The 21558-nt window shown below is 49.2% G+C and overlaps 1 protein-coding gene across 10 annotated transcripts in view; it reads left to right on the plus strand.

Moving 5' to 3' along the window:
- The window catches only part of EMID1 (EMI domain containing 1), a 50821-nt gene extending 29543 nt beyond the window's left edge, over positions 1-21278 (plus strand). For 4 of the 10 annotated variants that reach the window (XM_032256777.1, XM_032256771.1, XM_032256775.1 and 1 more), the window contains 2 exons: positions 5928-5972; positions 20497-21278. In XM_032256777.1, coding sequence (XP_032112668.1) covers positions 5928-5972; positions 20497-20748 — 297 coding nt within the window. In that variant the 3' untranslated portion in view covers positions 20749-21278. Of the gene's footprint in view, positions 1-5927; positions 5973-15924; positions 16010-16988; positions 17080-19831; positions 20047-20496 lie in introns of those variants that run through there. The other 6 variants (XM_032256778.1, XM_032256774.1, XM_032256776.1 and 3 more) reach the window with 4 other exon arrangements.
- Positions 21279-21558: the final 280 nt, after the last annotated feature.

Genomic DNA, 21558 nt, shown 5'->3' on the forward strand with positions numbered 1-21558 from the left:
AATTTAAATGCCGGGCGCGGTGGCTCAAGCCTGTAATCCCAGCACTTTGGGAGGCCGAGGCGGGTGGATCACGAGGTCACGAGATCGAGACCATCCTGGTCAACATGGTGAAACCCCGTCTCTACTAAAAATACAAAAACATTAGCTGGGCATGGTGGCGCGTGCCTGTAATCCCAGCTACTGAGGAGGCTGAGGCAGGAGAATTGCCTGAGCCCAGGAGGCGGAGGTTGCGGTGAGCCGAGATCGCGCCATTGCACTCCAGCCTGGGTAACAAGAGTGAAACCCCCGTCCAAAAAAAAAAAAAAAAAAAACAAAAAAAAAAACAAATTTAATAATTGGCTGGACGTGGTAGTGTGCACCTGTAGATTCAGCTACCTGAGAGGCTGAGCTGGGAGGATTGCTTGAGCCCAAGATTTCAAGGTAACAGCTATGATTGCTCTATTGCATTCCATCCTGAGTGACAGAACCAGACCCTGCCTCTAAAAAATAACTAAATAGGCCGTGCACCATGGCTCACACTTGTAATCCCAGCACCTTGGGAGGCCGAGGCAGGTGGATCACCTGAGGTCAGGAATTCAAGACCAGCCTGGCCAACATGGCAAAACCCCATCTCTAGTAAAAACACAAAAATTAGCCAGGGGTGGTGGTGCACTCCTGTAATCCCAGCTACTCAGGAGGCTAAGGCAGGAGAATCACTTGAACCTGGAAGCCAGAGGTTGCAGTGCACAGAGATTGTGCCACTGCACTCCAGCATGGGTGACAGAGTGAGGCTCCATCTCAAAAATAAATAAATAAAATTAAAAATAACTAAATTTAATAGCTAACATATTTCTTACTATTTTCTATTTGTTGCCCTTGTTTTTGTTCATTTTTGTCTGCCACACTTTTTCTGCCCTGTTTTTGTTTTTGTTTTTATTTATTTATTTATTTTGAGATTGAGTCTTGCTCTGTCGCCCAGGCTGGAGTCCAGTGATACAATCTCAGCTCACTGCAACCTTCACCACCTGAGTTCAAGCAATTCTCCTGCTTCAGCCTCCCAAGTAGCTGAGATTACAGGTGCACACCATCATGCCCAGCTAATTTTTTTTGTACTTTTAGTAGAGACGGGGTTTCACCATATTGGCCAGGCTGGTCTTGAACTCCTGACCTCGGGTGATCCACCCACCTCGGCCTCCCAGAGTGCTGGGATTACAAGCATGAACCACTGTGCCTGGCCATGCTCCTCCTGTCTTTATGTAAAATCTGAGTTTCTGACATATAATTTTTGTTCTCTCTGAAGAACTACTTTTATTTTTTCCCAGTTGGCTTTCTTTGTGATTCTAGAATCAGGCAACACTTTATTTCATAAAATAAAATAAGTGCTCCACTGAAGAACTTCTTTTAATGCTTCCTACAAGGCAGATCTGCTAACAAAAATGTCCTCACTTTTTGTTTCTCTGAGAGTCTTCATTTCCCTTTCATTTGTGAAGGATAATTCTTCAGGATAAAGAACTCTATGTTGATGTGTTTTCTTCCTTTCAATACTTTGTATATTACTCTCCACTCTTGCTTGCATGGTTTCTGAGAAGTTGAATGTAATTCTTATTTTTGCTCCTCTGTAAGAAAGGTATTTTTTCCCTCTGTTTTCTCTTCAGTATTTTTTTATCTATGATTCTCTGAAGTTTTAAAAAAATTATTATTATTATTGTTAGAGACAGAGTCTCACTCTGTTCCCCAGCCTGGAGCACACTGCTGCAATCATAGCTCACTGCAGCCTCGAACTTCTGGGCTCCAGGGATCCTCCTACCTCAGGCTCTCAAGTAGCTGGGACTACTGGCATGTGCCACACCTGGCTAATTTTTTTCATCTTTTATTTTAGAAACAAGGTCTCACTATGTTGCCCAGGCTGGTCTTCCTGGCCTCTAGTGATCCTCCTGCCTTGGCCTCCCAAACTGCTGGGATTACAGGTGTGAGCCACTGCACCCAGCCTGATTTTCTGAAGTTTGAATATAATATACTTGTGTCATTTTTTGCTATTTATCCTATGTGGTGTTCCCTGATCTTCCTAGTTATGTGGTTTGGTGTCTGACTTTTTTAGGGGGGAAAATCTGTCATTATTACTCCAAATATTGCTGCTATTTCTTTCTCTTTTTTCCTTCTGGTATTCCATTATAAACATTTACATATTTTGTAGTTGTCCAACAGTTCTTGGATATTCTTTTCTGTTTTTTCAGCCTTTTTTCTCTTTGCATTTCAGTTTTGAAAGTTTCCATTGTCATCAGGCTTAGAGATTCTTTCTTCAGCCATGTCCAGTCTGCTAATAAGCCCATCAAAAGCATTCTTTATTTCCGTGACGGTGCTTTTTATCTCTACCACTTCTTTTTTATTCTTTCTTAGAATATCTTTTTTTTTTTTTACTATATATATATTTTTTTAATGTAGAGGCAGGGTTTTACCGTGTTACCCAGGCTGGTCTCAAACTCTTGAGCTTAAGCAATCTACCCACCTCAGCTTCCCAAAGTGCTGGGATTACAGAGATGAGCCACTATGCCCAGCCCTTTCTTAGAATTTCCATTTCTCTGCTTACAATCCATCTCTTCTTGCATATTGTCTACTTTTTCCATTAATTCCCTTGGCATGTTAATCGTAGATTTTTTAAAATTCCTAGCCTGATAATCCCAACATTGCTGCCATATCTGACCCTGGTTCTGATGTTCATTTAGTCTCTTAAAACTGTGTTTTTTTTTTTAGGCCGGGCGCGGTGGCTCAAGCCTGTAATCCCAGCACTTTGGGAGGCCGAGGCGGGTGGATCACGAGGTCAAGAGATCGAGACCATCCTGGTCAACATGGTGAAACCCCGTCTCTACTAAAAATACAAAAAATTAGCTGGGCATGGTGGTGTGTGCCTGTAATCCCAGCTACTCAGGAGGCTGAGGCAGGAGAATTGCCTGAACCCAGGAGGCGGAGGTTGCGGTGAGCCGAGATCGCGCCATTGCACTCCAGCCTGGGTAACAAGAGCGAGACTCCGTCTCAAAAAAAAAAAAAAAAAAAAACAACAAAAAAAAAAAAAAACTGTGTTTTTGCCTTTTAGTATGCCTTGTGATTTTTCACTGGAGAGCAGACATAATGTACTGTGCAAAATAACTGTAGTAGATAGGCCTTTAGTAATATAGTGAGAAGGTATGGGGGGGAGGGAAGTGTTCTGGAGTCCTATGGTTAGATCTCAGTATTTTTTTTTTGGAGATAGAGTCTTACTTTGTCGCCCAGGAACTGGAGTGCAGTGGCTCGATCTTGGCTCACTGCAACCTCCACCTCCTGGTTTCAAGTGACTCTTGTGCCCCAGCCTCCCAAGCAGCTGGAACTATGAATGCCTGTCACCACACCCAGCTAATTTTTTGTATTTTAGTAGAGACGAGGTTTGACCGTGTTGGCCAGGCTGGTCTCAAACTCCTGAGCTCAGGCAGTCCACCCACCTCCGCACAGGTGTGAGCCCCTGTGCCCGGCCTAGATCCCAGTCTTTAGGTGAGCCTGTGCTCTTGGACTGTGAACTTCACTGTTGTGTCTCAGTTGCTGTTGTTTTGCTTCGTTTTGTTTGGGGGTTGTTTTGCCCCTTAGGTGGGACAGGTTGTCTAGAGGGTGTTAGAGTTGCATATTTCCCTTCCTTCACATGGAAAACTAGAGGGAGCTTGAAGTGGGTGTTTCCCCTTCTCCAGGTTGGTTAGGCTCTGGTAAAGTCATTTCTCCTGAGGCAGGCTTTGTTCAGAACAGAATGCTTTGGTCTACTTTAAAATGGTGCCTTTTCTCCTCTCCCTGCTGGAAGGACAAGGGCATTTTTCTCTGATATCCACTGTGAGGGCCTTGTAGAGCTCCTTGAGGTAAAATTCACCAAAGGAGAGATGTGGGCCTATGACTGGGTCCCCCTGGAGTTTTTAGCCCTAAGGCTTGTCTACACTCAGGCTCCAGAAGTTCATCAGTTACAGTTTGGGTTTTTCTACCCTGGCCCTGGTTCTTCTGGAGGTTTGTGCTTGTGGTTTCTGCATTAGTAAGTTGTGATACTCTGGATTTGCCTCTCTAGCTTTGGGGGTAGTGGTTTGCCTATGGTCTTACTTCTCTAACTGATCTAAGAAGAATTGTTGATTTTTCAGTTTTCCCAACTTTCTACTTGTTGTTAAGATGAAGTGACAACTTATAAGCTCTTTATGTGCCAGATTGGAACCCTGAAGTCTGTTTTGCTTTGTTTTTAAATCAAATTTAGAAAAAAAAAAAAAAAAAAGGTCAACATTTCCTCAAACATTTTTTTCTGTTTCTGCTCTCCTGTCTGTCCTTCTGGAACTCCAGGTACATTTGATATTCTGCCATGAGTCATTGAAGTTCTGTTTTTTTAAAAAAAAATCTTTGTTTCTGTGTACATTATTTTTCTTTATTTTACTTTTTTGAGACAGCGTCTTGCTTTGTTGCCCAGGCCAGAGTGCAATGGTGTGATCACAGCTCACTGCAGTTTTGACGTCCTGGGCTCAAGCAATCCTCCCACCTCAGCCTCCCTAGTAGCTGGGACTACAGGCGCACACCACCATACCTGGCTTGGTTTTTGTTTTGTTCTTTGTTTTTTCATTTTTAGTAGAGATGAGGTCTCGCTATGTTGCTCAGGTTGGCCTCAAACTCCTGGCCTCAAGCTGTCCGCCCATCTTGGCCTCCCGAAGTGCTAGGATTATAGGCGCTCTCTGTACTTTAGTTTAAATTATTCCATTGGCCTATGTTCAAGTTCATTGATTACTTCTTGTGTTGTGTCCAATCTTATGTTAATTTCATCTGATAATTTTTAATTTCCAGTATTATCATTTCCAGGATTTCCATTTGATTCTTTGATTCTTTTTCACAATTTATACATCTTTACTAAAATTCTCCATCTTGTTACCCATGATATGAATTTCAGTAGATTCTTTAACATATTAATCATAGATATTTTAAACTCCTTTGCTAATTCTAATGTCTAGGTTGGCTGTGGATCTATTTCTGTTGACTGATTTTTCTCTTGAATATGCATCACATTTTCCTGTGTCTTCATGTCTAGTAATTTTTTTGTTGCACATTGGGCAAAATAAATAATCCATTGAAAAGACTCTAAATTCTGTTATCCTCTGAAAAGTATTGAGTTTTATTCTAGAACAGTTAAATTATTAATGGGTCATCTTGTTCTTTTAGAGGCTTAGTTGCAGGCTTTATCAGAGAGAATCTTTGGTTTTGCTCTTAGTCCTAGGAAAAATCCCTTAATTCTGAGATAGGGTCTTTATTCCTAAGGCATGGCCATTCTGGAGCTTCATTAGAAAGCCTTATGTGTTCACAAGCACCTCTAACTTGATTGGACTTGAACTCTAAACTCCTTCTCCTATATGGTGGGCAATTTTTGACATCTTTACTCAGTTCTGCCAATCTGTTGGTTCTCCCCCACTGGGCTCTTTGGAGTGTTGCCCTGTGATTGGGCAATTCAGGGACCATCCATACATTAGAAAGAAACATTTGTGCAGATTTAATTCCCCAACTTGTAGCTGCCTGCTTCCCAGTATTTCTCATCAATTTCTTGCTTCTCTGACAACCTCAACCTCTGATTCCTCAGGCCAGTAAAGCTGAAACTTGCTGCTTGAGCTCTGTTTTGCCAGGCTAATGGGACTGGGGTGTATCTATCTTCTGAGGAAAAGCTGTAAATATATGGATTTTACCGAGTGCCTTTCTCTTCTTTTAAAGGTTGAATATTCTCCAGTTTCTGGCTGCTTTTTATTACTTTCTGTTGCCTTCAAGCAGTTGGTTTTTGCTTTGTATCGAACACAAGCTACTCTCTGTCTGTTTCTCTAAGTTTCTCTCCTTCCCCCTCCTCTTCCTCCCTCTTTTTTTCCTTCCCTTTCTGTCTCCTTCCCTTCCTCACTGCTGCTGTCTCTTCTCTTTCCTTGCAGGGGGAACCTGGTCCCAAAGGAGACCCTGGTGAGAAGAGCCACTGGGTAAGCTCCGTCCTGGCACTGGCCTTTCCCTGCCTTCTCAGCCCTAGGTGTAGATGGGGTGCCCCCTTCTCCCCAGGAGGCACCCCATCTACATCCCCACTACAGCCTGGTATCCCGGGCAGAAGCCTTGGCGATTCTCAGCCCCAACTCCCTCCCCCATCTTGTTGCTCCCAACCAGGCAGGGCCAGCCCTGTCAGCAGACCCCATGTTCTCTGTCTCAGTCTCTGTCCCTCTCTCCACCTTCCCTCTGTGGCCTTTCTAGCCCAGGGTGGCTCTGCCTGTTTCTTCTGGGCGATTTGGGCTGACCCAGGCCAGACTGCATCCCCTGCCACCATAGTCCCCTCTCAGCAATGGCTGGGCGTTTGCTCCCTTGTCTGCAGAACAAAGGGAAGCATGAAGACAATATCTACACAGGACAAAGGGACAGGGGACCTAGGAAGGGGGCCTAGGAATGATGAGGTACGTAGGAGCCACATGGTAAAAGGGACGGGGAACTAGACACCACCATACACATCAGAAATTCACAAAGCCTGTGAAGAGACACCTCAAAACCGCTCTGTACACGTTTGATGTGGTTAATGAGGCCAGGTGACCTAGACTCCTCTATACTTAAAGGACCTATAGTTTACACAGGGTCCTAGTCACCATCACATACGTGGGAGACCCATGAGGAATGAGAAGAGAAGCCAGAAGCTCTCACATACACATGAGACAGAGTAAATGAGAAGTGGGAGGGACATAAGGGGGAACTAGAAACCACACACCCAAAAATCTCATGATTAATGTGGGGGTCCTAGAAACCTTCACAATTGTCCAGGGCGTGGTGGCTCATGCCTGTAATCCCAGCACTTTGGAAGGCCAAGGTGAGCGGATCACTTGAGGTCGGGGGTTCGAGACCAGCCTGCCAACCTGGCAAAACCTCATCTCTAAAACGCAAAATAATACAAAAAATACAAAAATTGTCTAAAAATTTTGAGCTAAAAATATAACAATTGTCCAGGCATAGTGGCTTATGCCTGTAATCCCAGCACTTTGGGAGGCTGAGGTGGGCAGATAACAAGGTCAGGAGAGCAAGACCATCCTGGCTAACACAGTGAAGCCCCGTTTCTACCAAAAATACAAAAAATTAGTCAGGCGTGGTGGCATGCACCTGTAGTCCCAGCTCTCAGGAGGCTGAGGCAAGAGAATCACTCGAACCCAGCAGGCGGAGGTTGCAGTGAGCCAAGATCCCGCCACTGCACTCCAGCCTGGGTGACAGAGCAAGACTCAGTCAATAAATAAATAAATAAAATAAAAATTAGCTGGGCATGGTGACACACACCTATAGTCTCAGCTATTCAGGAGGCTGAGGCAGGTGATTGATTGAACCTGGGAGGTGGAGGTTGCAGTGAGCTGAGATTGTGCAGCTGCACTCCAGCCTACGTGAGACTCTGTCTCAAAAAAAAAAGACAAAAGAGAAACTTTCACAATCATTGGAGATCATTGCAAGGAAGGGATTTTCGGGTCAGGGCCTAGAAATCTACTCACCCAACAGACATGTGGGGGAAAGATGGGAAGACCCTAAAACACACCATACCCAAAAGCCCGACAACACAGGGATCTGGAAACTGTCACTGACCGGGAGACATTTGGAAAATGGACAGAGTGGAAGCAGACACTCCTTCAGGAGAGGGAAACAATAGGAAGCTCTTTTTGGGGGTGATATTGTGACTCCCCCTCCACATGCAGTCTAACTGGGACAGCTTACTTCCTGCCAGCCACAAGTTAGTGAGGATGTGCGTGGCACCCAGTGCCTGCCTTGCCCTCTCAGTTCTTGATTGTGGGGTCAATGATGGATACAGCCGTGGGAGCCCCCTCCCCTGCACAAGCCTTCCCCTGTCTCCCCATGACTTCTGGGGCCCTGCTACTTCTCCAGTTAGCCTCTCCTGGCCCCTGGTGCCCCAAATCTCCCCCTACCCTATGCCCATCCTCTGTAGCTCCAGAGCCTCTTAATCCTATCAGTGTCGGCTGGGCACAGTGGCTCACGCCTGTAATCCCAGCACTTTGGGAGGCTGAGGCGGGCGGATCACTTCAGGTCAGGAGTTCGAGACTAGCCTGGCCAACGTGGTGAAACCCTATCTCTACTAAAAATACAAAAAAATTACATGGGTGTGGTGGTGAGCAGATGTAATCCCAGCTACTGGGAGGCTGAGGCAGGAGAATCGCTTGAACCCGGGAGGCAGAGGTTACCATGAGCCAAGATAGCACCATTGCACTCCAGCCTGGGCAACAAGGGCGAAACTCCATCTCAAAAAAAAAAGAAAATGCTGTCAGTCTGGGTATGAGCTGAGCTGTGGTCAGGTAGACCCATGCCAGCCTGGCCAATGCCTCTCCTAGGCTACTTGCTGGCCTCTCCCAGAGGCCGTGGGTCTGGGGACACATTTCCCACCCAGCCTAGGTGGAGTGGGGGAGATTGGACAGTCCCATCCCTTCATGAGAACCCCAGCAAGATGCCCTGACCACTGTAGACCAGACCTTGAACCCAGAATTCCCTGTGGGCCCTCACAAGAGGTAGCAGGGCCCCTGCCTACCCACCTTCCTGCACCTCTGCTACCTGCACTTCTGCCCCTGCTTACTGCCTGCCTGGGAGGGGACCTGCCGGGCTGGGGGTTGCATGAGGCTTTGGGGGATAGGAGAACAGCTCTGTTGGGGACAGGTGGCAATGAGGTTCAGTGCTGGCAAGGTCCCTGAGGGCTCTGATGTTCACTTCACCTACCAGCTCCCTTAGTGTAGCTTGCAGAGTTCTCCCTGTGGCCCAGCAGTGACACCTGGTGGTCATAATGGTGCACTGCAGGAACTGGAGTGACTACACTGGGCCTGCCCACCTGGATTAAAGCTCTCAGCCCTTATTCAGACAGGGAAACTGAGGCCCAACTCTGCAGAGAGAATCCTTAGCGAATGGGAACTGGAGCCCTGACATTTTTTTTTTTTGAGACAGAGTTTCATTCTTGTTTCCCAGGCTGGAGTGCAATGGTGCAATCTCAGCTCACCACAACCTCCACCTCCTGGTTCAAGTGGTTCTCCTGTCTCAGCCTCCTGAGTAGCTGGGATTACAGACATGCGCCACCATGCCTGGCTAATTCTGTATTTTTAGTAGAGATCGGGTTTCTCCATGTTGGTCAGGCTGGTTCTCGAACTCCTGACCTCAGGTGATCAGCCTGCCTTGGCCTCTCAAAGTGCTGGGATTACAGGCATGAGCCACTGCGCCTGGCAGAGCCCTGACTTTTAAGCTCCTAGGGCCAGAGAACCAGCTACCATTCCCCAAGTATCTCTTCCATGGGTGCCAGACCTGGGGCTGGGTACTATGAACACAGATGCAATTCAGACACAGTCCTCACCCTCAGGATGGTCACAGTGAGGTAGGGAAAAAAACACCTATAATCAGCAGCTAAAAGACTGTTGACTTATAACTACTTTGCACTTTAGCATCTTCCCAGAGGAGCCAGGCGAAGCCTGAAAAGTGCATTAACCAGGCACATGGTGTCCAGGCAGAGCTGGGGGTACGATAGGTGCAAAGGCCCTGTGGCAAGAGGAACCCTGGGGTATTTGAGGAACTGCAAATACTTGGAGTGGCATTGTGACAGGCATAAAGTGGGACAGAGGCCAGAGAGGCTTTCAGGATGTAGGAGGCCGCATTCAGGAATTTGGACTTTGTTCTAGGGTAGTGGGGAGGCATTGAAGGATCTAGAAGCAGGGTAGTGGTGTGGTCAGGCTTTTTTGTTTGTTTGTTTGTTTGTTTTTACAAAAAAAGCCCTCTGATTGCCATGGCAAATGGATGGGAGAAGCAGAAAGAGAGAGTAGGTAGGGTGTTGTGGTCATCCTGGTGAGAGACAGAGCCGGGCAGGGGTTGGGAGCCAGTGAGGACATAGCCACTGATGGAGCAAAAATACACTTGTGTGCTAGTTTGGCTGTGAAAGGGAGTGAGGAGTCAAGGGAGACTTGAAATAGCAAAAGAGAACCAGGAGAAGCAAGCAGGCTGAGTTCTGTCTGTGGACCAACGGAAGGAGTCTATGTTATATCCAAGTAGGGATGTCCAGCAGGCCCAGACACAGATCCGAGTGCAGAGGGCAGCCCAAGCTGGAGGAGACTGGGTTGTCATCAGTGCAAACATCAGGCCACCTGTCTGAGGGAGCTCCAAACAATGGATTTTAAAAACACTTTCCCACAGATGTTTCTTTTTCATTTTATGTTTTTAAAAATACAGACAAGATCTCCCTATGTTTCCCAGGATGATCTCAAACTCCTGGTCTCAAGTGATCCTCCTACCTTGGCCTCCCAAGGTGTCGGGATTACAGGTGTGGGCCACTGCACCTGCCCTCCCCAATATTTTTATTTTATTTTTTCCTTTATTTATTTAGTTTTTCCAGACAGAGTCTCTCCCAATCACCCAAGCTGGATTGCAGTGGCTCAGCCTCAGCTCACTGCAACCTCAGCCTCCTGGGTTCAAGCAATTCTTGTGCCTCAGCCACCTGACTAGCTGGGACTACAGGCATGCCCCATGCCCGGCTAACTTTTGTATCTTTAGTAGAGATGGGGTTGTGCCATGTTGACCAGACTGGTCTTGAACTCTTGGCCTCCAGACCCACCTCAATCCACCCTCCTCAGCCTCCCAAAGTGCTGGGATTACAGGTGTGAGCCACTGCACCCAGCCATTTTGCATTCTGATATACAGAAAGGTTGGTACAATGAATGTCATTCTGCCCCTCCTATAGACTGACCAATTATTGGTACGGCCATGTATTGCTTGCTGTTGAGGATAGGTTCTGGGAAATATGTCAAATAGGTGATTTCATTGTGGCATGAGCATCATACAATGTACATACAGAAACCTAGGTGGGATAGCCAAGGACATACCTCATCTGTATGGCATAGCCAATTGCTCCCAGGCTACAAACCTAAACAGCATGTTACTATGCGCTGGAGTGCAGTGACTCAGCCTCAGCTCACTGCAACCTCAGCCTCCTGGGTTCAAGCAATTCTCCTGCCTCAGCCTCCTGAATAGCTGGGACCACAGGCGCGCGACACCGTGCCTGACTAATTTTTGTATTTTTAGTAGAGACGGGTTTCACCATGTTGCCCAGGATGGTCTTGATCTCCTGACCTCATGATCTGCCCACCTTGGCGTCCCAAAGTGGTAGGATTACAGGCGTGAGCCACCATGCCTGGATTTTTTTTTTTTTTTTTTTTTTTTTTGAGTCAGTCTTGCTCTGTCTCAAGAAAAGCACAGTGGAGTACAATGGCATGATCTCAGCTCACTGCAATCTCTGTTTCCCAAGTTTAAGCCATTCTTGTTGCCTCAGCCTCCCAAGTAGCTGGGACTACATGTGCACATGCCACCATGCCCAGCTAATTTTTTGTGTGTTTTTAATAGAGACGGAGTTTCACCATGTTGGCTGGCCAGGCTGGTCTCAAACTCCTGACTTCAAGTAATCCACCTACTTTGGCCTCCCAAAGTACTAGGATTACAGGTGTGACCCACCGCGTCTGGACTTTTTTTATTTTTAACTTTTTAAATGTTTTTGTTAAAAACTGAGACACGGACACGTTAGTGTAGACCTACAAAGGGTCAGGATCATCAATATCACTGTTTCTGCCTCTTGTCCCACTGAAAGGTCTTCTAGGCATTAACATGCTTGGAGCTGTCATCTCCTGAGATAACAATGCCTTCTTCTGGAATACCTCCTGAAGAACCTGCCTGAGGCTGCTTTACAATTAACTGTTTTTTAAACAAGTAGAAGGAGTACACTCTAAAATAACAATTCAAACTGTAGTATATGGCTGGGTGCAGTGACTCACACCTATAATCCCAGCACTTTGGGAGGCCAAGGCAGGAGGATCACTTGAACCCAGGAGTTCCAGACCAACCTAGGCAACATAGCGAGACCTTGTCTGTACAAATAAAAAAATCAGCTGGGCATGGTGGCACATGCCTGTGGCTCCAGGCACTTGGGAGGTTAAGGTAGGAGGATCACTTGCTGGGGAGTTCCAGGCCGCAGTAAGCCAAGATCACGCCACTACACTCCAGCCTAGGTAACACAGCAAGACCCTGTCTCAAAAATAAATAAGTACTATATTATATTTATTTAAGTATAATAGCATAGTAAATACTAGGCAATGGGAATTTTTTAGCTCCATTATAATCTTGTGAGACCACCATGGAGATTTGCAATCCGTCGTGGATGGAAACGTGATTACATGGCACATGACTGTATTGTGCCACAGTTCTGTCATTCTCTCTTGTATATTTATAGATCTTTTTTTCAAACTCATTTGAAAGTAAGCTGCAAAACCCAGCCACATTTCCCCTAACATTGCAGTGTGCACCTGGAATGAATATGGACATTCTCCCATATAGCTACGATACCACTGTCATACTTAAGAAAGCTAACATTTATTTAGCAAAATGATGCCATTTAATATGTGACTTACCTGTTATTTTACCAGTTGTCCCCAAATGCCTTTTTTTTTTTTTTTTTTTTTTTGAGACAGAGTCTCTGTCGCCCAGGCTGGAGTATAGTGGCACAATCTCAGCTCAATACAACCTTCCCCTCCAACTCCCAAGTAGCTAGGATTACAGGTGTGCACCACAACACCTGGCTAATTTTTGTGTTTTTACTAGAGACAGGGTTTCACCATGTTGGCCAGGCTGATCCTGAACTCCCGACCTCAGGTGATCTGCCCATCTCAACCTCCCAAAGTGCTGAGATTACAGGCATGAGCCCATGGTGTCTGGCCCTTAAAATGCCTTTTATTTCTTTATTTATATTTATTAATTTATTAAGATGGAGTTTTGCTCTTGTCACCCAGACTGGAGTGCAATGGCGCAATCTCTGCTCACTGCAACCTCTGCCTCCCGGGTTCAAGCGATTCTTGTGTCTCAGTCTCCTGAGCAGCTGGGATTGCAGGCGCCTGCCACCACACCTGGCTAATTTTTTTATATTTTTAGTAGAGGTGGGATTTCCCCATGCTGGCCAGGCTGATCTCGAACTTCTAACTTCAGGTGATCCGTCCACCTCAGCCTCCCAAAGTGCTGGGATTACATATGTGAGCCACTGCATCCAGCCTTTTTTTAAATTTTCAGATACGGGGTCTCACTATATTGCCCCAGGTAGGCTCAAGTGACCCTCCCACCTTGGCCTCTTGAAGTGCTGGGATTATAGGTGTGAGCCACCATGCCAGGCCCCCTGGCTTTTTTTGAGACATATTCTTGCCCTGTCACCCATCTTGGAGTGCAGTGGAATAATCATAGCTCACTGCAACCTCAAACTCTTGTGCTCAAGTGAACTTCCCACCTCAGCCTCCAGAGTAGCTAGAATGACAGGTGTGTGCCACCACACCCAACTCATTTTTTTCTTTTTTTTTTTATTGAGATGGAGTCTCACTCTGTCACCCAAGTTGGAGTACAGTAGCACGATCTTAGCTTGCTACAACCTCTGCCTCCTGGGTTCCAGTGATTCTTCCACCTCAGCCTCCCAAGTAGCTGAGATTATAGGTGTGCACCACCACACTCAGCTAATTTTTGTATTTTTAGTGAAAATAGGGTTTCACCATGTTGGCCAGGCTGCTCTCAAACTCCTGACCTCAAGTGATCCGCCCACCTTGGCCTCCCAAAGTGCTGGGATTATAGGACAGCCACCGTACCCACTCTTAATTTTTAAATTTTTTTTTGTAGATGTGGGGTCTCGCTATGTTCTCCAGGCTGCTCTCAAACTCCTAGCCTCAAATGATCCTCCCACTTCAGCCTCCCAAAGCAATGAGATTACAGGTGTAAACCACTGTGCCTAGCCAAGATCATTCATTTTTAGACTCTGCCCCTATAATATTTGAAGGGGGATTACTTTGGCATTCAGCCTGTGGTGACCCTGGGACCCCCAGGCTGAAATGACCATTCAGCGGCCTGAGGGTCACCCAATCCCTGTGATGTGGACAGGACAGCTGGGTCACAAGGGTTAGCCCCAGCAAGCAGGCTCACTCATATTGGTAGCCCTCTCAGTTGTTTAGATGGTTTTGTGAGAAGCAACAACCTTAAAGGGTTGGCTTGTAATTACACAACTATGCATATTGTCCATCCCTTCACTTATCTGTACTGAGTAAACGACACCAAGAGAAACTTCCAGATGTCCTCAGGGCTGGGATAGTTCTATTTGTCATCCTGGCACTCTGTTGGAATTGAGAGATCTACGTTCTGGAAATAGCTTTGGTCTGGACTAGGAAAGAGGAAGCAGTGTGGGAGTGTGGAGTGTTGTCAAGATTGTGGACCGGATGCTGGGGAAGGAAAGGATGCAGATGGGGAGGAAGAGATGAAGTCGCTGGCACGAGCCCTGGACAGCAGCTGGCACCACTTGGGGAGTGGGGAGCCCCAGAGCTGGTGGCCTTGGAGAAGGGCTTTGTAGGCCCACTGCCACATCCCTGGGGCCTAGGAGCCAGAGACAGGGAGAAACAAACCTGTACTGCAAAGAGGACAGGGCTGAGCTGAGGGCGACGCATCAGGATGTGCCAGAATGTGGGCCTGGCGTAGTCTACGCCCTGGGAGGGGTGAGCACTGTTTTCCAGGTAGGAAACCCAAAGTGCAAAGAGTTGGGGAAGGGGCAGAGGCCTGAGCCTCAAGTTTGTCAGCATTTTAAGTACAACCTCTCCAAAAGCAATGTAACTCAAGCCTTGTCTAATTTTAATATTGATGGTCCCCATCTTATGACGGTTCAAATTACAATTTTTCTTTTTTTTTTTGTTTTGTTTTGTTTTTGAGACAGAGTCTCACTCTGTTGCCCAGGCTGGAGTGCAGTGGCATGATCTCAGCCCACTCCATCACTCCATCCTCCATCTCCTGAGTTCAAGCAATTCTCCTGCCTCAGCCTCCTGAGTAGCTGGGACTACAGGCATGTGCCACCACACCCAGCTAATTTTTGTATTTTTAGTAGAGGCAGGGTTTCACCATGTTGGTCAGGCTGGTCTCGAACTTATGACCTCGTGGTCCACCCGCCTTGGCCTCCCAAAGTGCTGGGATTATAGGCGTGAGCCACCGCACCCAGCCTCAAATTACAATTTTTCAACTTTACAATTGCGCAAAAGCAATAGGCTTTCAGTACATTCCTCAACTTTACTTCCAAATAGATCTATTGTAAGTTGAAAATATTGTATGTCAAAAAAGCAATTTTTTGGCCAGGGATCGTGGCTCATGCTTGTGATCCCAACAGTTTGGGAGGCTGAGAAAGGACTTGAGGCCAGGAGACTGAGACCAGCCTGGACAACATAGCAAGACCTTCATCTCTTAAAAAAAAAAAAAAAACGTACTTTTTACTTGCGATATTTTCAACTTCCACTGGGTTTATTGGGATGAAACCCCATTGAAAGTCAAGGAACATCTGTATATTCATTTGGGCATGAGTGGAAATACTGGTAACTAGCCTGAGCTCACTGATAGGAGTAATTAGGGTGAGGCTAATGTGGTGATTTAAAGCAAAAAGTAAATTTAAGGAATGTGAAGTAAATAAGCATATAGGTGGCCAAGGGATATGGCAGGAATCATGAAGGTATTGGGAAAGCAGCTAGTGCTGGGTGACAGATGTTACAGGACAGGAGGGCCCCCAGCAGCCTCCAGGACGGCCAGTTCTGTCCCTATAGATTTGCTCCCCCTGCCTTCAGCGCAGCAGGATTTGCAGCAGTGTAGGAGAGCAGCCAGCTGGGATCCAACGGGACCTTTTGGGAGGTCCCGCAGGGGTTGCTTCTTTCTGCCTGCCTTGTCCCCGCTCCTGTCCTCTCCTGGTCTTGTTTTGGCTGTCCTTGGGCCCTGGGCTGCGGCAAGTAGTGGAGGGCTGCAGGTGCATGTCCTGGGTGGGGCATGGGCCACCGACGGGCTTTGCAGGGTCCCCTCCCCTGCCCCCTTCACGGCTGCATCTGTCTCTTTCCTCTGCAGGGGGAGGGGTTGCACCAACTACGCGAGGCTTTGAAGATTTTAGCTGAGAGGGTTTTAATCTTGGAAACAATGATTGGGCTCTATGGTGAGTAGAGACAGACAGACGGACAGACGGCCCAGCCCTTGCCTGCTGGCCTTCCCCAAGCCCTCCTGGGGCGGATCTGGCCTAAGGCGAGTCATGAGGCTGGAGAAGGTGCCTGCCCCAGGCAAGCATGGACCCGAGAGGCCATGACCACCCATCCCTCACTGGTTCCCTCCTCTACAGGGGCTGGGGTGCCTTAGAAACCCGGGCCCCGCCCCTGTGGTCAGACCTGGGCCTCTAGGCATTATGGGCAGTGTGGTTTCCAGGCCTGCAGGGAACCAGAGATGACAGATTTCAAGTTTGGAAGAACTTATGGGCAATGGAACCAAACTCCAGTCCAGCAGTGGGATTGTGGGCAAAAGAGTTAGACTCCTGCAGTGCAAGGGGAAATGGGTAATCAAATCACAGCTCAGGGCAACAGGAGGATTATAGGTAATGGATCCAGACTCTAGCCGGCCTTCAGCTCTAGAGAAATCATGGGTAACAGTCAGCCCCCAAGACAATAGGTCATGGAGCAAGGCTCCTGAAGGGCAGGAGACTGAGTGACAGAGCCAGGCTCAGCCCCCAGGGGACTCTGGGTAATACACCACCTACCAGTTCTGACCTTCCTCTCCCATAAGCCCCCAGAGGCTCTCGCAAGGCAGGCTGTCTGGCCTGGGGCCACTTACTGGCCCCAGGTGTCCCCTTTGCAGTTTTCCCTTTGGTCCTCCCAACCTGTTCTGTTGGTCCCTTTAGGGGACTAAGAGCCAGGCAGTCACCCCAGGCATTCACCCAGAAACTTCCCACCCATGTGGTCACTCAAGGAGCCAGGCCAGCCCTGTCCCCACCTTAGGAGAGGAAACAGAGGTCTCAGTAGAGACTCACTCCCAGGCTCCTGCCCTGATGCCAGCTGGCAGTGCCCTCCTACCCTCCCCGCTTGGCTCCCCAGCCCAGCCCTTGGAGGCCAGACTCGCACTGTCTGCTCTTCTCCATCTCCCATCAGGCTCCTAGCTTACAGAGCTTCCTGCAGCAGCAGGCTCAGCTGGAGCTCCTGGCCAGACGGGTCACCCTGCTGGAAGCCATCATCTGGCCAGGTAATGGCAGGGCGGGCAGGCAGGGGCAGCCTCTTCCAGGAAGGGCCTGGGAAGGGCCTGGGCATGCAGAAGGCACCTTCCGATGCTCGGCCCAGGCCAGCGGACACTCGTTCTGCATCCAGCCAACCAGCAGATGGTGCCTGGTAGAGAGAAGGCTCTGGTCACTGAAGTGAATGAGCACCTGCTCTGTGCCAGGCACCTTGTTGGGACAAGCTCCACCAGATAAGACAGATATAGCCCTGCCTTTGAGGAGTGTAGGGTGCTGGGGGGCTCAGGAGAACACTGACACTGGTAGAGAAACCCAAGGTGAGCTACACTGCAGGGAAGGGAGTACAGGCAGCCATGGGAATACAGAAGTGCCTCTGGCCTGGCCTAGAAGAGGTTGGAGGGGGGTCAGGGAGGTCTTCCTGGAGGGGGTAACATCTAAGTGGAGACCTGAAGGGCAAAGATCTGGGGAGAGTGAACAGGCAGAGAAACAGCATGAGTGAAAGCCAAGAGACCAGGAGCCCAGAAGCAATAGAGTCCAGCAGGGCCCAGATCAAGAAGGTCCTAGAAGGCAGCTTGGGGTAACACAGGAAGTGGTTAAGACACCAGTAGGCAGTACCCCTCCTTGCATCTGCCTCCTGGGAGTTAGGCTGAGAACATCTCTCCCCATGAAACTGGAGCCTGTGGCTGGCCCCGGAGAAAGGAAGGGATTGGCCACCCAAGGGGCTGGGCTCTGTTCCTCACCTGCCCAGCAGCCCCATCTCACAGCCCAGTGAGCATATCAGTGCACAGAGGCCTCCACATCATGTCCAACCTCGCATCTATTTTAGAGACTGAGAGGCTGGTTGTGGTGGCTCATGCCTGTAATCCTAGCACTTTGGGAGGCCGAGGTGTGTGGATCACCTGAGGTCAGGAGTTTGAGACCAGCCTGAGCAACATGGTGAAACCCTATCTCCACTAAAAATACAAAAATTAGCTGGACGTGGTGGTGGGCACCTGTAACCCAAACTACTTGGGAGTCAGAGGCAGGAGAATCACTTGAACCTGGGAAGCAGAGGTTGCAGTGACCTGAGATCACTCCACTGCACTCCAGCCTGAGAAACTTAGGTCCCAAGCAAGAAGGAGGGTTAAAGTTAGAGCCCAGCCACCTTCATCCAGCAAAACCATAGGGAGCACTCACTGAAAGCCAGGCTGGGTGGGCACTGGCGCTCTGAAGTGCAGACAGGTCCCTGCCTTGGGGAGCTGCCCATAAGAGGCAGGGAGTCATATCTATAGAGCTGTGGGGTTGGGGAGCACGGAAGGTTGTGGATGAGGAACAGTCACTTGTCCCTAAGGGTGGAGAAGTCTTCTTGGAAGACATGACTCTGCGTTGGATCCTGGAAGATCCCAATGAGTGTGCCAGGTGGGGAAGTGGGCGGGGAAGCCCTGAGAGAGAGTCCTGCCTGTGCAGAGGCCCAGAGGCTGGGAAGTGTATGGGGTCTGCTTCCAGAGCCCCTCCCACAGTGCTGCGTGCTTCTCTAACTTCCAGAAACTTCAGTGCCTAGCTCCCAGACATCCTCCCCTCTTACAGAGAGGGGCCAAGGACCAAATATCAGTCTCTCAGCACCTTTTTAGGTACCCCCACCCTCTCTCTCAGGATTGGGGCAGGAGCTAGAAGGGACACATTTGGGTTACTGTGACTCTGGATCTGTCCCTGCCTTCAGCGAGCTCTGACTCTGATAGCCCAGGAAGAGAAGTGACAGGCACCTCAGAAGGTCCACACCCACTGCCAGTGGCCCCTCAAGCCAGCTAGGGTCAGGGCTTAGAGAGACAGGTCGGGGGAGAAGGAGATGGACCAGGGAAGAAGGTGGGACCCTCCTCATTGGCCCAACATACATAGCAGATGCTATTGAAGACCCAGATGGAGTTTATGTTTAGGTTATAGTCAATAATTATAATAGTATCAGCTGCCACGTGTCTGGCCCACCTGAGCAGGATTGATCATCTCCAATCTGTTAGAGTAGTAAGCTTGCTAAGTGAGCGATGCCATGGCCATTTTACAGATGAAGAAACAGAGGCTTGGTGGGCTCTTGTGATTGCTTCAGGGTCACAGGGATAGGAACGGTCAGGCTAGGGGTCCACCTCAGGTCTCCCCTCTAAAGTGCTGGCTCTTTGGGCTTCATCAGCAAAGGTTTGATGACTCTGCTGCTCATCCAGGGCCCCAAATTTGATTGTGACAAAGTCACAGGGACCAGACCCACAGGAGATCTGGGTCGAAATGACACCAACCTCATAACCGTAATAATCCAGCATTTCCTGCAAAAACCACTTTCCAGTCCTGGTCATGGTAAACACATGTATCACAAGAGTGTGAAAACAGGACTATTATCCCCATATTCCGATGAGGCTCAGAGGTTCTGTGACTTGCCCAAGGCCACATAACTGTGGTAGAGTGGGACCAGGACACAACCCTAAGTGGCACTGGAGGGCCAGTGCTCGGTGCTACTCCCCTCCCACACTCCCTGACTTCGGGTATGGGATGTCCCTTTCAGTTACCACACATGCCTGTCTGCTCTAGGAGCCCTCGTCTCAGCCCAGAAGTGCATGGAAGGCTGGGCAACACAGGGTCAGGGCACTGGCAGTCATGATTACGAGGGGATAGCCCACTCCCTGGCAGTGCCCTCAGTGGGAACCTGGTGTTCACCAGAACCCAAGTATCTGTCCTATTGAGGCTTAGCCAAGTCCTCCACCGAGGGCTTCTCCTCCCTGAGTGTCCGTCTCCCCCTAGAAAAACAGCCTATTCTTCTGACCTGCCTGGCCTGCTCATTTTGCTTTGGGAAGGGCTGAGATGATAGTCACAGAAGGCTTCCTGGAGGAGGTGGCTCCTACCCTTGGTTTTGAAGGATGAGTAGTTTTTCAGTTCCATTTGGAACTGTCCCTGTTGTAGACATGAGACAACTGAGGCCCTGACAGAAGCACAGCTTACCCAAGGCTGCACAGCAGGTCAGTGGCAGAGCCTGGCCTCCTAAGCCCTTTCCCCCAGCTGGCGACTTAGCCCAAGTCTGTTCCCTAGCCTCAGTTTACCCAGCTACCAAATGGGGATGATTCAGGGCACACCTCCACCCCAAAATGAATAGAAAAAATAACCAGCCTTTATATGAAGCATTCACTGCATGCTAAACACTTCCTAAAGGCGGTGAGTCTGGTTATTTCCACTTGACAAAGCAGGAATCAAGCCCTGAGTGTTCTTCTTGGGTTGGTGGCTGGTAAATCCTGGGGGGAGGCATTAACCAATCTGCAGACCCCCTTGCCCACAGCTCTGTGGCCAGACACCAGGGTAGATTACACCTGGCAGAGGTTGCCCAGTTCTGCCAACCCCTAGAGGGCCAAGGGGAGGTAGGCACCTCACATGAACCTCCCTAATGTGGCCTCTCTCCTTCTTCCCTTCGGCAGAACCAGAGCTGGGGTCTGGGGCAGGCCCTGCCGGCACAGGCACCCCCAGCCTCCTTCGGGGCAAGAGGGGCGGATATGCAGCCAACTACCGGATCGTGGCCCCCAGGAGCCGGGACGAGAGAGGCTGAGGGTGATGGTGGCCCCTGGGGCAGACCAGGCCAGGCTTCCCCTCCTACCTGGACTCAGCTAGCTGCCTCCAGGGACCACCCGTCCATATTTATTAATGTCCTCAGGGTCCCTTCTGCCATCTAGGCCTTAGGGGTAGGCAGGTCTCAGTCCTGGCACCTCACACATGTCTGAGGCTGAGCAGGGCCTGAGAGGTGAGGCCTGGGCCTCAGTTTCCCTCTGTGACGTGGGGGGATGTAGGCCTTCAAGGAAGGGTAGAGGTACAAGGCTTCCTCTCATATGCTTTCTGAGCATCTAGGCCCAAAGGCACTAAGGGAGTCAGGAGCTGGGGCTCAGCACATGCAGGGATGACATGGTGGGGGGGCAGTCTCCCTCCCCCTCCTCCCCAACCAAACCTCGGGGCGCCCTCCTGCACCCCTCCCTCCTTGTTGTCCAGTGCTGGGTTCCCACTCCAAGGTCAGGCTGCCCAATCTCTTACTGGATTGCCAGGGGCTCCTTGCCTTAGTTCTCCCCTCTGAGCTCCCAGGCCCTCCTGCGTTTCAGTTGGGGCTGGGGGCATGGAGAGGAAGGGACCACCTGCTCCCACAAATGCTTTTCACAGACACCAGGAGGTAGAAGTGTGCTGGCCAATAAAGGCCCCTACCTGATTCCCCGCAGGCTGGTCTCACTGTGTGCTTAGATGGGGGCAGCAGGGAAGAGGGTGTGATGGGAGGAAGGCTAGAAATGGGCAGGAGACAGGCAGTGGAGAACGCTCTGCGCTGGAAGACGAGCCTCCTGGAAGAACAGGCTGCACGGCGCAGGGGCAGGAAGCCTGTGTCTCTGGACATCAGGGAACAGCTCTCCCACAACTGGTCATTCATTTGGTGCTCATTCATTCATTCATCCCTTCATCCCCCTGATGCCAACACAGAAGAGTCAAACACAACTGCTGCCACC

Source organism: Sapajus apella, unplaced genomic scaffold (assembly GCF_009761245.1).
Source record: "Sapajus apella isolate SASKATOON/1434 unplaced genomic scaffold, GSC_monkey_1.0 scaffold95, whole genome shotgun sequence".
In the NCBI taxonomy this organism is placed as follows: Eukaryota; Metazoa; Chordata; class Mammalia; order Primates; family Cebidae; genus Sapajus; species Sapajus apella.